General features: G+C 40.8%; 1 protein-coding gene across 3 annotated transcripts in view; it reads left to right on the forward strand.

Moving 5' to 3' along the window:
* The window catches only part of SLC36A2 (solute carrier family 36 member 2), a 62,240-nt gene extending 53,069 nt beyond the window's left edge, over positions 1-9,171 (forward strand). For all 3 annotated transcript variants that reach the window (XM_043464917.1, XM_043464919.1, XM_043464918.1), the window contains 3 exons: positions 139-305; positions 2,202-2,371; positions 5,336-9,171. In XM_043464917.1, coding sequence (XP_043320852.1) covers positions 139-305; positions 2,202-2,371; positions 5,336-5,607 — 609 coding nt within the window. In that variant the 3' untranslated portion in view covers positions 5,608-9,171. The remainder of the gene's footprint in view (positions 1-138; positions 306-2,201; positions 2,372-5,335) is intronic.
* The last annotated feature ends 6,558 nt before the right edge of the window (positions 9,172-15,729 follow it).

Raw genomic sequence — 15,729 nt, forward strand, 5'->3', positions numbered from 1 at the left:
TGAATGTAGGTGTACAAATTTCTGTGCATGTTCCTACTTCTGATTCTGTGTACATACTCCCAGAAATGGCATGCCTTCCTCTTGATGCCCATGTTCCTCTTTCTCCTCCTTTCTTCTTACATTGTGATATTTCTATAGGTTCTGCCCTTGGAAAACAAGATGAAGGATGCCCGCCGCTTCCCAGTCATCCTGTCTTTGGGAATGTCCATCATTACTGCCCTCTACATCAGTGTCGGGACTCTGGGCTACCTGCGGTTTGGAGACGATGTCAAGGCCAGCATAACCCTTAACCTGCCCAACTGCTGGTAACTCCATGGGTCTCAGGTGGTGGGGACTCAGGGCCAGTGGGCACAGGAACATCTAGGTCACTTTCTCCTCCCTTCCACAGAAGGCAAACTGAGGCCTGGAGGGCGTCCACAAGGAGAAGCAGAGCTGTCACTGGAACCCTGGGCTCTAGATTCTGTCCAGGGAGCTCTTCTTCAACAACAGCCTCCCATGTTGAGTGAGGCCTTGATAGCTTAGTGTGGGGAAGGAAGTGAATTAGGAAGTTAGGGGGAAAGTCAGAGTCCTTGGTCACCTAAGGAGAGAAAGGAAGGGGCACAGAGGCCAAGAGGCAGAGAGAGGAGCCAGTGGGCAGCTGCAATTACATTTACTAAGGCTGTACTACCAAGTCTTACAGAGTAGCTAGGATAAAAAGGTAATAAAACAAGAACTAACGAGGGAGGACCATTGGAATCTGGAAAATGTTTGTATTTAAGTGACCCAATTCATACAACAGTTAGCTGACCCAGACTTCAATAATGCAGTATCTCAATAGATAGATGAACCCCTATCACATTATGCATCCTTTTCTCCCACACTGAGGCATGTCATTCATTACAAGATACCTGTCTTTTGAAGGGTCACTTGGAGACGTAAGTTATCTAAATGCTGCTCCTTTCCCAAGCTGATCAATATCATTCATCAAGCAATTACTGTATCCCGATTACATGCAGATGCCAGTGTAGACACATGGGGATGTGGAGGGTATTGATGTGAGTAGACTATAATTTTGAGCTTCATGATCTTTTCAGCTCATGATTCAATGGAAATGGGGAAGGGATACTGTATGTACACAAATGTAACTCAGGAATGGAAAAAGAAGCCCTCCGGAATAGTGGAGAGGCCTTGAGGACTCCCCAGTAGAGAAAGTACATTGGAGTGGGAGTACAGGGGATCGTCCTGTCCAATGAGATGGCTCCATCCAAACAAGGACAACTGCAACACCCTGGATCCAGGTCCCAGTTACACCAACCCCCAGCTTATGGTCATGGGTGGTTTATTTAACTTCTCTGACCCTCCTTTTCCTCTTCTAAAAAACAGAGTTCTCATGTGGATCAAGTTGGATATGTCTAAAGGCATTTGGCTTGTAGTGCTTCCTTGGGAATTTCAAAAAATAGGTGGGGACTGCACAGATGGAAAGGGAGTAGAGAGGGTGTTCCAGGCAACAGAACTAGTATAAGCAAGAAACCCAGAAATATGAAAGTTAGCCTTTGTAAGTAATGGACTGAGTATACACAGACAGGTTTACTAAACAGGCCAGATGCATCTACCACATTATTGAACTAAAGGGGAAAAGCCTTACCTCTGTAGGTCATAAAAGGCATCAATAACACTCAACACTCCCATCATGTGGTCTCTCTGCCCCTAGCCTGAGGCCTCTAAGTAACTCTGTCTCTTCTTTTATCCCTCAACCCCATACAACCCTCTTTTTCTGCAGTTCTTTCAGCCTACTTGAATTTTTTGTTGATATGCCAAAAGTTTTGAGGGATCCAGAGAATTCCTAAGAACAGACAGAGGACCAGATCTTTTAGACCCAGGTCTTCACTACTTATCACTTGTATCTCCCTGAGCAAGGTACCTGGCCTGAACTTCTCTTTTCTAAAATCTAGAACCCAACATCAAGTGATAATGGTTTGTGAAGGTGTTATTTATACCCATACTCAAGATTCTTTTTAGAGGTAACCCTCTCAACTGCTTCCATTTGAATCTGCATGATTCAGTGTCTTACCACTGCATGCTCTACTGTGACTTCCTCTTGTAGGTGGTCCCGCCCCATCATTTTCAGACAAGGAAACGTTTGCCCACAGGACGGTTCCAAGGTCAGAGGTTAATGTACAAAGATTCCAGGTGTCAGAGCACTGCTCTGGTTTGTCCTGCAGGCTGTACCAGTCAGTCAAGATCCTCTACGTCATTGGAATCCTGTGCACCTACGCCCTGCAGTTCTACGTCCCTGCGGAAATCATCATTCCCTTCGCCACCTCCCACGTGTCGAAACGCTGGGCACTGCCTCTGGACTTGTTCATTCGCCTCGCCATGGTCAGCCTGACATGTGAGTGGAAGGCAGAGTGCCTGGTTTTTCCCGAGGGCTATCAGGAATCAGCCAGATGGTAGACGATAGTCACAATAACCAGCATTAATTGCATACTGTAACTGTATTTCTGGAGCCATTCTAAGACTTTCCAAGTAGTAATTCATTTTATTTAAGCTTGAGGAATAACTTCATTCTTACATCTACCTAATTAGATAGATTTACTGGTGTCCAGCTTGAGGGAATAACAACTTATCAAATAATAATTACAAAAGAACTGACTTTCATTAAACACCTACTGTGTGCTGTCCTCTGAGCTAAGCTCTTTCTCTCCTATATTTCATAATATTTTCTTCAGTCTTTGCAGGAACTCTTATGAGGTAGTACTGTGATAAACTCTACTTTATAGACGAGAAAGCTGAAGGAGGGAGTGAGAAGCAATTGGGCAGGAATTGCCAGAGGTGGGATTTGAGCCCAAGTCATCTCAGTTCAGACCCATCACAGTTTACCTCCAGGACAGAGGTTGAAAATGGTGGCCAGTGGCAGCCCTCCTTGTGCCCTAGGCCTTATGATCCAGGGTGCCCCTCACCTTTAGTATTTTGGCGGGGGTGAAGATGATAGAGATGTCTGCATTGTGTGTGCCCTGGCCCCGCTGTCCCTAAGGTTCCTTTTAATTGTGATTCTTGTTGTGCTAGATCAGCTTATATAAATCACGGGACACCGATTTTCTTCCTTTGAAATCATTTATTCCCAGTTTGTCCTCGGAGGCAGGGACACCACCATACAGGATATTAGAGACTCCAGAAAGATCAGTGAATTTGCCTTAGATATGAAGATAACAATTCCTTAAGCTTTTGCATTTGCCCCAATCAGTACAGTAAAGAATCTGCCTGCAGTGTGGGAGACCCAGGTTTGATCCCTGGGTTGGGAAAATCCCCTGGAGAAGGGCATGGCAACCCACTCCAATATTCCTGTCTGGAGAATTCTATGGACAGAGGAGCCTGGCGGGCTGCAGTCCTTGGGGTCTCAAAGAGTCGGATACAACTGAGTGACTAATGCTTTCACTTTCTTTTCAATCAGTATGTATGCAAACAATTACTTGCAAACAAGTAAAAATAATAAAGTAGGGACTTCCCTGACAGTCCAATGGTTAAGAATCCATGCTTCCACCGTAGGTTTAACCCCTGTTGTTCAGTCACCAAGTCGTGTCCAACTCTGTGACCCCATGGACTGCAGTACTTCAGGCCTCCCTGTCCCTCACCATCTCCCAGAGTTAGCCCATTTCGATCCCTGATCAGGGAACTAAGATGCTGCATGCCACACGGCATGGTCAAAAGAAAAAAGAAAAACAAATAATAAAGTAATGGTGAGGTAATAATAAAAATAACTTTTCTGAGTGCTTTGCATGAATTAACTTCTTTAAGACTTTAAAACCATTTGCAGTATGAACAATAATAGCTAACAGGATAGACACCATCCCCATTTGGCAGATGAGGAAAAAAGCTGAAAACCAGTTGGAGGCTTAACTCAAGGCCACACAGGGAGAATCCTGCCTTCCAGTCCTGATTTGTGCGGTTATACCACACTCCATCCTAGCAGACCTGGGGGAGGCTTCTGTGTTTTGTTTGTAATCAGGAAAATTGTCCATCAAGTGAAATAAAAAATGTAAAAGCCCAGGCCTATAAAACATCATACAAAAAACTTATATATTTTATAATATATAAATCATATAAATCATATAATTTATAATTTATATAAAATTTATATAAAATATATAAATCATATAATGTCAAGATCTTTAGCTTTTAGTGTTTCTTTGTTAAACATTTTATGACATGTATGTAAAACTTGGAGAAGATACTCCTTTAAAGGAACCCTGTGATCTTGTTCCCACTGAAGACCCCCTTTCTCCTGTGAGTAGTTACACATTCTAATTGTTTGCAAGTAAGAGGTGTTTGTAGTCTTGTTAATTATTAACATGAGTTCCACAAAGGCAAGGGGTTTCTTTGTCTGTTTTGTACATTGATATATTCCAGACAGCTGGGACAGTTCCCAGCACTGTTATTTAGTGTTATTTATTAAGGAAGAGCTTAATCATTAAACATGGAGAGATTTGAAATGTACCTCTGTGGCATGAAAATTATCTTAAACTAAAAGCATTAGTACAAGCAGCCATGGGGAAAAAACCTTATCTAAATGTCCTTAGTGAATTAAGCAGAATATTTTGAAAAATACAGGCACCATAAATCCACTTTCTGGGAGATTTTCAATCAGAGAGACACCGTCATCACAGACTAATTTAATTAAGTAACTTGGACGCTCTCCCCCACTTTCATTCCTCTTTTGAAGTGGGTGTATGAACCCCTGTCCTTGTTTAGGGGCCCAGTTCCTGTGAAGGCTGTGTGTATGTGTGTATGTGCTCAGTTGCTCAGTCATGTCCGACTCTTTGTGACCCCATATACTGCAGCCCACCAGACTCCTCTGTCCATTTAATTTTCCAAGCAAGAATACTGGAATGGATTGCCATTTCCTCTTCCAGGGGATCTTCCTGACCCAGGGATTGAATATCTCTTGCATCCCCTGAATTGGCAGGCAGATTCTTTACTACTGTGTGGCCTAGGAAACCCCATATAAAGGCTTCCTAGCCCTAAATCAACCTTGTCTTTCCTCCTGTTAATCTGCCTGTTGTCAGTTAAATTCGCAGACCTCCAAACACTGAATCTAAATGGGAAGAGGGAAAGTTTTTCTTTTCAATAATATTAATGTCTGTATTTGAAATATGATTGAAAGGAGACACACTAAAATTTTAATGTGTAACCTTTAATGAATGTGGTTGGCCATATTATAGGAGTTTCAGCTTTTCTTTATGTAGCTGTATGTGTAAGAAACAATTGGTATATGTTTTAATTAGAGGATTTTTAAAGCAAACTTTAAGACTTTGGCTAAGCCCAGGAAGTTCCATCTATCCTGTATCATCTCCTGCAGGCGTCTTGGCTATCCTCATCCCCCGCCTGGACCTGGTCCTCTCCCTGGTGGGCTCCCTGAGCGGCAGTGCCCTGGCCCTCATCATCCCACCCCTCCTGGAGATCACCACCTACTACTCAGAGGGTCTGAGCCCCGTCACCATCGTCAAGGACACCCTGATCAGCATCCTGGGCTTCGTGGGCTTTGTGATGGGGACCTACCAGGCCCTAGACGAGCTGATCCAGTCAGGAAGCCCTCTCACCTTTTCCAACTCCACTGTTTTTATTCAGTGAATATGGCACTGCTTCTTTCCACCAGCACCCTGACGTTTAAAGACACAAATCTCTTTTATGTGCATTATCTGTATTTTGGGGCTTTACCTTACTCTGGGCTAAGTCACAGTGAAACAAGCACGGACTTACCAAGACAAGGTCTAGGTGGTAACTTAAAAATTTTTGTGTGTTTATTTCTTTTCTTTCCATCTCTAGCTTTCCCCTACACTGAGAGCTCTCCCTCTGAAGGCTCTTGATTCCATCCAACTTTTTGGCGGTTCACATAATGAATTTCTTACCTTGAGTGGGGCTATGCAAGAGGAAGCCACCAGGGGGGATCCAAGAGGCAGCGACTGACAGAAGGAGGGGCAGCCTGCTAAGGCTATGGTGATTTGGTAGACAAAGGGTGTCCTCTTTTCCAGTGGACATAATCCATAATCCAGCAAAGTGTGAAAAGCTCCAGCATCAAAGTGGGTAGGGTCTAGAGGTCCAGTGCGAACTGCAACTGTCAGACAGCAAGGAGCCATCATATTTAAATCAAGGGCAATAAACTTTCTTGACAGCTAGATAAAGTTTTGGCCCAGTTCAAAGATCTCAACAAAGCAGTCCTCATGAAAGTAGATGTGCCAGTGGTGGGGGTGGGGGGGTGGGGGTAGGCAGGAGCTAAAAGATGACACTATTTCATTATTTACCTCTTGATTCTTGTTTTTCTTAACCTCTTAATTCTTGCAACAAGCATTCTTGCTTACCCACCGCACACCAAGCAAAGTTCAAGGTTCTTGTAATAGATTGCAAAAATGGCCACAAATTCCTCCTGTCAATGTGATGTTGCAGCTCCTCCCATCAAGAAGTAAAATCTGTATCTCTGCCCTTTGAATCCTGTTATGGCCTTGTAACTTGCTTTGGCCAACGGGACATTAGTGAATGTGATGCAAGCAGAGGACTGGTGATGGCTCATGCATTGGAACTTATATCATGATGCTCTGTGGAGCCAAGAGCACCAGGTGAAGAAGCCAGGGCTAGCCTACTGAAGGATGAGAGACTGTGTGGAGCAGAAATGAATCATCCCAGTTGAGCCCCATCTCCCAGAACAGCCAGCCCGCCAACATCCTAGACACGTGAGTGAAGTATCCTAGACTATATCCAGCCCCAATCACGTTGACCAGACCATAAGTATTCCTCAGATGAGCCACAGAATTATGAGAAATAATAAATGTTTTTAGTTTTAAGCCATAAGATGTAGAAGGTTTTATGCAGCTAAAGCTGACTGATACATTGCTCTAAAAGGGAAACACTAATAAGTGAGAGAAGAATCTCTATCCTCAAGCTAGTCTGCTGTACACTGGGGAATAATGACAGATCATCAAGTGAGTTAGTACTGTATAGATCCTTATAAGGGCAGGGGGACACTAACTGCTCTGGAGTACTGAGCATAACTTTCCATCAGTGACACCGTTAGAGCTGGATTTTGAGTAGAACTTAGGTCTCCCAGCACTGAATCTGACCCTTCTTCCACTCAGTCCTGCTGCCTCAACATTCCCGTGCCTTTTCTTATGTCTGACATTGGCTGGCAACCAAGGGCCCATCAACCCAACACATCACTTCAACCTTCCTGTTGGTGACTGCTACCTCCCTCCCCCTAAAATCTAAAATTGAGGAAAAGCATCTAGATAAATGATATGTTGTAGGCAGATTTGTAGTTCAGTGAGGGGTAAGAATGTTTCTCATTACAGTCTCTGTGGTTTTGGAAAGTGACCCATGCTTATTTCAGCCTCAGTTTTAAGAGAACAATTTCAAAAGCCCTTTCTTATTTATTTTTATCCATCATCCTACCTTTGCAGTCTAGGGAAGGTATGGAGGGCTGAGGGGAGTGTCTACCCCAATTCCCAAGTCCTGGTCTCCTTTTTTTGTGTGTTACTTTCTACCTGCTAAATTCCAGAAAGTGCTTCATGAACACAAGCTCCCCACCCAGATCTCATAGTCTGCAGAGTACCTGCTGGGAGATGGACACTCATAATCTATGCAGTGGTCCACTGCCCACCTGGCCAGAGATCTGGGTGTCATATCTACATCAGAAATGTAGAAGACCCAGAGTACTGCCACTGATTGGTTCAAAGCCTTTGCAATGTGGTCTTCTTCTCTCTGAACTTGTCTCTTCCACTCTGCTCAACTATTACTCTACCCAACCTTGCTAAGTTAAAGATTGTTTTCTCTGTTATTAAAAAATGGTCATTCCCATTCTTCAAGGACAAGCCCCTACTGTATAAGAGAATCAGGTTAATCTTGTCATAGAAAAATCTGGCTAAAATTGAATCTTGGAAAGAAAAAATAAATTTAGCAACACTGCTATAAGCAATAAAAGCAATCTGGGGAGACTTAGTAGTAGTTGTCAGCAACACTAATGATACCAACTATTAGAATTGTGTGAGTGTTGGGGGTATTAAATTTTTTTAATTGTTCAATACAGTACATACACACAGCCTTCCGCCTTCCTACCACCCTACTGATTCTTTAATTTTTGGAGCTTGCTTTTGAATCAAGGATCAGAGAAAATTCTTCCATCCCTCTGTGAGCATGTCTTAAGTGTTTTGCATGTAATTATCTCATGTAATCCTTACAGTGAAACTCTGAGGTGTGTAGTGTCATTGTTCTCATTTCCTAGTTATGAAAATAGGCTTTGAAATACTGAGTAACTTGCTGACGATCAAACATGTAGTAACAAATGGGTCAAGACTGAAACTTTTGTACCCCAACACTCCTCATTGCTTTGTAGACCCCAGGAGAGACCTTTGAATGATGGTGGTTAAAGTAAAAATAGGAAAAATGTGTCCAGTGGATTACACATTTTGAAAAATTAGAAATGCCACAGCCTTTCCCTATAAGTAATAAATCAGCTATGAACTGAGGAGGGGTTTCAGGAGACTGTATGGTAAATCAGGAGCAAAGCAGAATTTCCTAGCCACCCTTCAATCCTGCCTGATAGTATTTAAACTCTTTTCAGGCCTAGAGAGAGAAGAAAGTCTTCCCTGCTTTTTATGTAAAAAATCCTGATTCTGATATCAAAATCTGACAAAACACACATAAAAAAGCATGACCAAATATAAACATAAATACAAGCATCTTTTAAAAATAGCAGATAGAATCTAGCAGCATAATAAAAGAACAGTATATCATGGAGCTTTTCCTATGAATGCAAAAATGATTTGACATTAATAAATCTGTTACAGTAGGTAGCTCTAGAGATCAGGGAAGAGAAAATAATAGAATTTCATGATGTAATTCTGACTTTCAAAGAAAACTCAGTATTATAAAAAGATAAGAAATAACATGATCTGGGAAGGAGGAGGAAAGTGATTTCTGAGGCAGCATCATAATTAACAGTGAAGCACTAAAAGCAGTTTCAACGAAGTGAAATTAGAAAAGGATGTTTGATGTCATTATGTTATTAACACAAAAAGTAATATAAGGTATAAGTTTTGGAAAGAAAGAAATATTTGCAGTACAATTAACTGGAAAGCTCAGAAAAATTAACTGAATGCTGTTAGACACAAAAGGAATCAGCAAAATAAAAGTAATGAAACAAAATCTGCAAAATCACCCCCTTTCCTGAATACTGATTGTCATCAAAAAATGAAATGAGTAGAGTGATATCAGCAATATGGAGGACTGGGGAGCTACCCTCTCTTCCCTTCACTGTACAACCAGTCAAACATCCACAACTTAATAAAGGTGCCTCTGCCCAACACACAAGACAAGGGAGAATTCTACACATCTGTATACCTAAAGGTGGGTAGACAGAAACACAAAGAAGAGGCAGAACCAAGGGAACAGCAGAGTTGGTGCCTGCAATCCCGGTCTTTTGACCATGGCAGCTAAGTCCACATTTTCAGAGAACCCAATAGCAGAAGGGGAGGTGTATCTGCAGATGAAGGCGATGAGCTGGAGTCATGCATGCCTCAGTAGCTCGAGGGATAGGGTCCCAGGCCCCATTGTAACTGTTACCCAGTTACCTATGGCTGCTGGTACAGCTGTGGTCAGGAGGCCTGTCCTCCACTTCATCTGCAATGATGGAGCCCTCAAACCTTACAACACCAGATACAGTAGAGGCACCTGCAAGACCCCAGCTCAGTGCACCGCCCGCTCCCCGCCCCCCAGCACCCACCACCACAGCAGCAGATCCTGCAACTCGGGATCACAGATGCTAGGGAAGAGCCCACCATCCTGGTGACAACAGTGGCTCTGGCAGAAGCAAGGCAGTAAGGACCCCAGAGCCACAAGAACAATAACAAAGGCAGAGAGCCGCACCTCTTAGCAAAGACTGCAAAGTGCCAACTCTCAAATATAACCAGGGGCAGCTCAAGTTAAGAGAGACCAAAACCTTGCGTTATGGTGCCACCTACCTGAAAACAAAAGAAAGGACTCTTAACTTCTAACATTAGCTTCAATGTGCAGGTAGAGGGACAGTTCATCAAGAACCATGAAGAACCACAATAACATTATACCACCAAAAAGAGACAAAGATATTTCTCCATAGACAAGTGATGGGATATTGCAATCTAATTGATAAATAGCTGTCATGAAGAAGCTCAGCAAGCTACAAGAAAACACATAAAGACAGTTTAATGAACTCAGAAGGAGTACTTTACCAAAGAGACTGGAACTCTAAAAAAGAATCACATAGAAATTCTGGAGCTGAGGAACATAGTAAATGAAATGAAAAATACATTAAAAAGCATTGTTAATAGAGCAGACGTTATGGAACAGAGAGTTAGCTTGAAGATAAAAATCTAGAAATGACACCTGTAGAAGAGAAAAGGGAAATAAGATATTTCAGTTAATTTCAGTTCAGTCGCAATTCTATAAGAACTCTCCAGTGCTTTTCAGGAAGGTTGATAATAGGATAATGGATATCCCGGGAGGAGAAGGGAGCAGAGTTTATTAAGCAAATGATAGCTGAGAACTTGCTCAGTCATGTCCAATTCTTTGCGACCCCATGGACTACAGCACACCAGGCCTCCATGTCCACCACCAACTCCCAGAGTTTACTCAAATTCATGTCCAGTGAGTCGGTGATGCCATCCAACCATCTCAACCTCTGTCGTCCCCTTCTCCTCCCGCCTTCAATCTTTCCCAGCATCAGAGTCTTTTCAAATAAGTCAGTTCTTCGCATCAGGTACCCAAAGTATTGGAGTTTCAGCTTCAACATCAGTCCTTCCAATGAATATTCAGGACTGATTTCCTTTAGGATGGACTGGTTGGATCTCCCTGCTGTCCAAGGGACTCTCAAGAGTCTTCTCCAATACCACAGTTCAAAAGCATCAAATCTTTAGCACTCAGCTTTCTTTATAGTCCAACTCTCACATCCATATATGACTACTGGAAAAACCATAGCCTTGACTAGATGGACCTTTGTTGGCAAAGTAGTCTCTGCTTTTTAATATGCTGTCTAAGTTGATCATAACTTTCCTTCCAAGGAGCAAGCATCTTTTAATTTCATGGCTGCAATCTCCATCTGCAGTGATTTTGGAGCCCCCCAAAATAAAGTCAGTCACTGTTTCCACTGTTTCCCCATCTATTTGCCATGAAGTGATGGGACCAGATGCCATGATCTTAGTTTTCTGAATGTTGAGCTTTAAGCCAACTTTTTCACTCTCTTCTTTCACTTTCATCAAGAGGCTCTTCAGTTCTTCTTCACTTTCTGCCATAAGAGTGGTGTCATCTGCATATCTGAGGTTATTGATATTTCTCCCAGCAGTCTTGATTCCAGCTTGTGCTTCATCCAGTCCAGCATTTCTCATGATGTACTCTGCATATAAGTTAAATAAGCAGGGTGACAATATAGAGCCTTGATGTACTCCCTTTCCTATTTGGAACCAGTCTGTTGTTCCATGTCCAGTTATAACTGTTTCTTGCTAACCTGCATACAGATTTCTCAAGAGGCAGGTCAGATGGTCTGGTATTCCCATCTCTTCCCCAACTCTTTCCACAGTTTATTGTGATCCACACAATCAAAGGCTCTGGCATAGTCAATAAAGCAGAAATAGATGTTTTTCTGGAACTCTCTTACTTTTCTGATGATCCAGCAGATGTTGGCAATTTGATCTCTGATTCCTCTGCCTTTTCTAAAACCAGCTTGAACAATTGGTAGTTCACGGTTCACGTATTGTTGAAGCCTGGCCTGGAGAATTTTGAGCATTACTTTGCTAGCATGTGAGATGAGTGCAATTGTGCAGTAGTTTGAGCATTCTTTGGCAAGGCAATGCCAAAGAATGCCAGTGCAAAACGTGGGGAAGGAGGTGGATATATAAGTCCATGAGGTAAAGAGAAAACCTACTTACTTTAATGCAAGAAGACCTTTTCCAAGACACATAATAACAATATATCAAAAGAATTATAAACCATAATCAAGTGGGATTTATTCCAGGAATGCAAGGAAGATTCAATGCCTGCAAATCAATCAGCATGCTACATCACATTAACAAAATGGAGGATTAAAAACCATATGATCATCTCAATAGATGCAGAAAAAGCATTCAACAATATTCAACACCCATTTGTGATTAAAAATTAAAAAACACTCAATAAAGTGGGTAGAGAAGGGATGTACCTAGACATGATAAAAGCCATATATGACAAGCCCACAGCTAACACCAAATTTAATGATTAAAAACCTGAAAACCACCCCCACTAAAACCAGGAACAAAACAAGGATTCCCAGGTGCACCATTCTTATTCAGAAGAGGATTGAAAGTCCTAGCCAGAGCAATTAGGCAAGAAAAAAAGCAACCAAATTGGAAAGGAAGAAGTAAAATTGTCAATATTTGCAGATGACAAAACCCTAAAGGCTCCACCAGAAACTATTAGAAATAACAAATACAATAAAGTTGAAGGATACAAACCCAATATACAAAAGCCTGTTGCCTTTCTATACACTAAAAAAGAGCTAACAGAAAGAAAAATTAAGAAAACAATCCCATTTACAATCTCAACAAAAATGAAAAAATGCCTGGGGATAAATTTAAACAAGGAGATGAAAGACCTGAAAACTATCATACATTATTAAATTGAAAACACAATAAGTGGAAAAATATTCCATACTCATGGATTGGAAGAATTAACATTGTTAAAATGTCCTTATTACCTAAAGCAATCTACAGATTCAATGTAATCTCTATCAAAATTTCAACATTTTTCACAGAAAAAGAAAAAGATTCTAAAATTTATATGGAACCAGAAAACACTGAATAGCCAAAATGATCCTGAGAAAAAAAGAATAAAGCTAGAGATAGTACACTCCCTGATTTCAAATTATGTGTCAAAGTTATAGTGATCTAGGCAGTATGGTATTGGCAGAAAAGCAGATACATAGAGTGATGAAACAGAATTGAGAGCCCAGAAGTAACTTACACATACATAGGCAATTAACTTATAGCAAAGAACAAAAAACGTGCGATAGAGAAAAGATAGTCTATTCAATAATGTTCCATAAACAGTTGCATGAAAGAAATAAAACTAGACCTTTGTCTTATACAAAAATCAACTCAAAGTGGATTAAAGACTTGAATATAAGACCTGAAACTACAAAATTCCTAAAATAAAACATAGGCAATACATTTCTTGACATCAGTCTTAGCAACATCTTTCTATATATGTCTCTTCAGGCAAGGAAAACAAAAGCAAAAATAATTGGTATGACAAGTGCTGAAAAACTTGTGCACAACAAAGGAAACTGTCAGCAAAAAGAAAAGACAACCAATTGAATGGGAGAAAATATTTGCAAATGATGTATCCAATAGAGTTTAATATCCAAAATATATAAAGAACTCATATGACTCAAACTACAACAACAAAACACAAACAACCCATTTAAAAATGGGCAAAACAACTAGATAGATATTTTCCAAAAAAGATACACAAATGACCAATAGGTACATGGAAAGATGCTCAATGTCACTAATTATTAGGAAAATGCAAATCAAAACCACAATGAGATATCACCACACTGGTCAGAATGACTATTATAGGGGTTTCTCTGGTAACTAAGTGGTAAAGAGTCTGCCTGCCAAAGCAGGAGACATGGGTTCAATCCCTGGTCCAGGAAGATCCCACATGCCTGTGGGCCACAACTACTGAGCCAATGTTCTAGGGCCCAAGAACCACAACTACTGGGCCCACGTGCCCTAGAGCCTATGTTCTGCAATAGGAGAAGCCACCACAATGAGAGGCCCCCACACTGAAACCAAGAGTAGCCCCCAGTCTGCAACTAAAATAAAGCCCATGCAGCAACGAAGATCCAACATAGCCAAAAATAAATAAATAAAAATTATTTTTTTAAAAGAATATTATAAAAAAGACAAGAAATAACACATTTTGGCAAGGAAGTAGAGCAAAGGAAATCTTTGTGCACTATTGGTGGGAATTAAATTGGTACAACCACTTTGGAAAACAGTATGGGGATTCTACAGCAAATTAAGAATAGAACTACCATATGATTCATCCATCCCACTTCTGGGCGTATATCCAAACAATATAAAAACACTAATTTGAAAAGATAAATGAACCCTTGTGCTGTTACTTACAATAACCAAGATATGGCAACCAAGATACAATAGCCAAGATATAGAATAAAACCCATGCAGCAACGAAGATCCAACATAGCCAAAAATAAATAAATAAAAATTATTTTTTTAAAAAAGAATATTAGTGCTCGGGCCTGGTGCACTGGGAAGACCCAGAGGAGTCGGGTGAAGAGGGAGGTGGGAGGGGGGATCGGGATGGGGAATAAGTGTAAATCTATGGCTGATTCATATCAATGTATGACAAAACCCACTGAAATGTTGTGAAGTAATTAGCCTCCAGAATATTATAAAAAAGACAAGAAATAACACATTTTGGCAAGGAAGTAGAGCAAAGGAAATCTTTGTGCACTATTGATGGGAATTAAATTGGTACACCCACTTTGGAAAACAGTATGGGGATTCTTCAGCAAATTAAGAAAAGAACTACCATATGATTCATCCATCCTACTTCTGGGCGTATATCCAAACAATATAAAAACACTAATTTGAAAAGATAAATGAACCCTTGTGCTGTTATTTACAATAGCCAAGATATAGCCAAGAATGGATGAAGAATAAGTGGTATATATACACAGTAGAGGGCTTCCCAGGTGGTGCTAGTGGTAAAGAAACCTGCCTGCCTGTGCAGGAGACATAAGAGATGTGGTTCCATCCCTTGATCAGGAAGATCCCCTGGAGAAGGGAATGGCTACCCACTCCAGTATTCTTGCCTGAAGAATCCCCCAGACAGGGGAACCTGGCAGGCTACAGTCCATAGGGTTGCAAAAAGTCAGACATAACTGAAGCAACTTAGTACACACGTATGCATATACAGTGGAATACTACTAAGCCACCAAAAAATGTGAAATCTTGCTATTTGTGAGATGGACCTTGGGGATATTATACTAAGTGAAATAAGACAGAGAAAGACAAATACCCTATGATTTCACTTAATGTGTGGAACATAAAAAACTAATAAAAGCAAAATGAAAAAAACAAACTGGACAAAAAAATACAAATGCATAGATACAGGGAAAAAATTAGTAGCTTCCAGTTGCGGGGTGGGGGGTGGGGGAGGACCAAATGGATAAATGGCTACAACTGTGTTAGGAAGAAAACTAAACTTTTGGTGGTGAGCATGCTGTAGTGTATAGAGAAGTAGAAACACTCTTGTACACATGAAACTTATATAATGTTTTAAATCATGTCACCTCAGTCTAAAAATAATAATAGTAAATAAAAGGAGTTATTAGAAATCCTATATACAGCAATAGGAAACAAAAGCACCTAGAAACAAGCTTTTTAAATGTGCTATATCTGTGAAGAAAAATAAAGTCTGCTAAGAGGCATAAATTAAGACTTGCATAAACAGTTATAATGCATACTTTAGATTGGAAAACTCAGATTGTAAATATGACCATTTTGCCCAATATAATCTATCAATCTAACTTAATCTCAGTAAAATGCCCAGCTACATTTCAGCATTGGGGTGGGGAGTTAGAAGATTATTAAAGTTATCTAGAAGAATTAATGCAGAGGGGAGAAAGTTAAAATATGAAAAAGGTAAAATGAGTGGCCCTTTCTT

Source organism: Cervus canadensis, chromosome 4, assembly GCF_019320065.1.
Source record: "Cervus canadensis isolate Bull #8, Minnesota chromosome 4, ASM1932006v1, whole genome shotgun sequence".
Classification (NCBI taxonomy): Eukaryota; Metazoa; Chordata; class Mammalia; order Artiodactyla; family Cervidae; genus Cervus; species Cervus canadensis.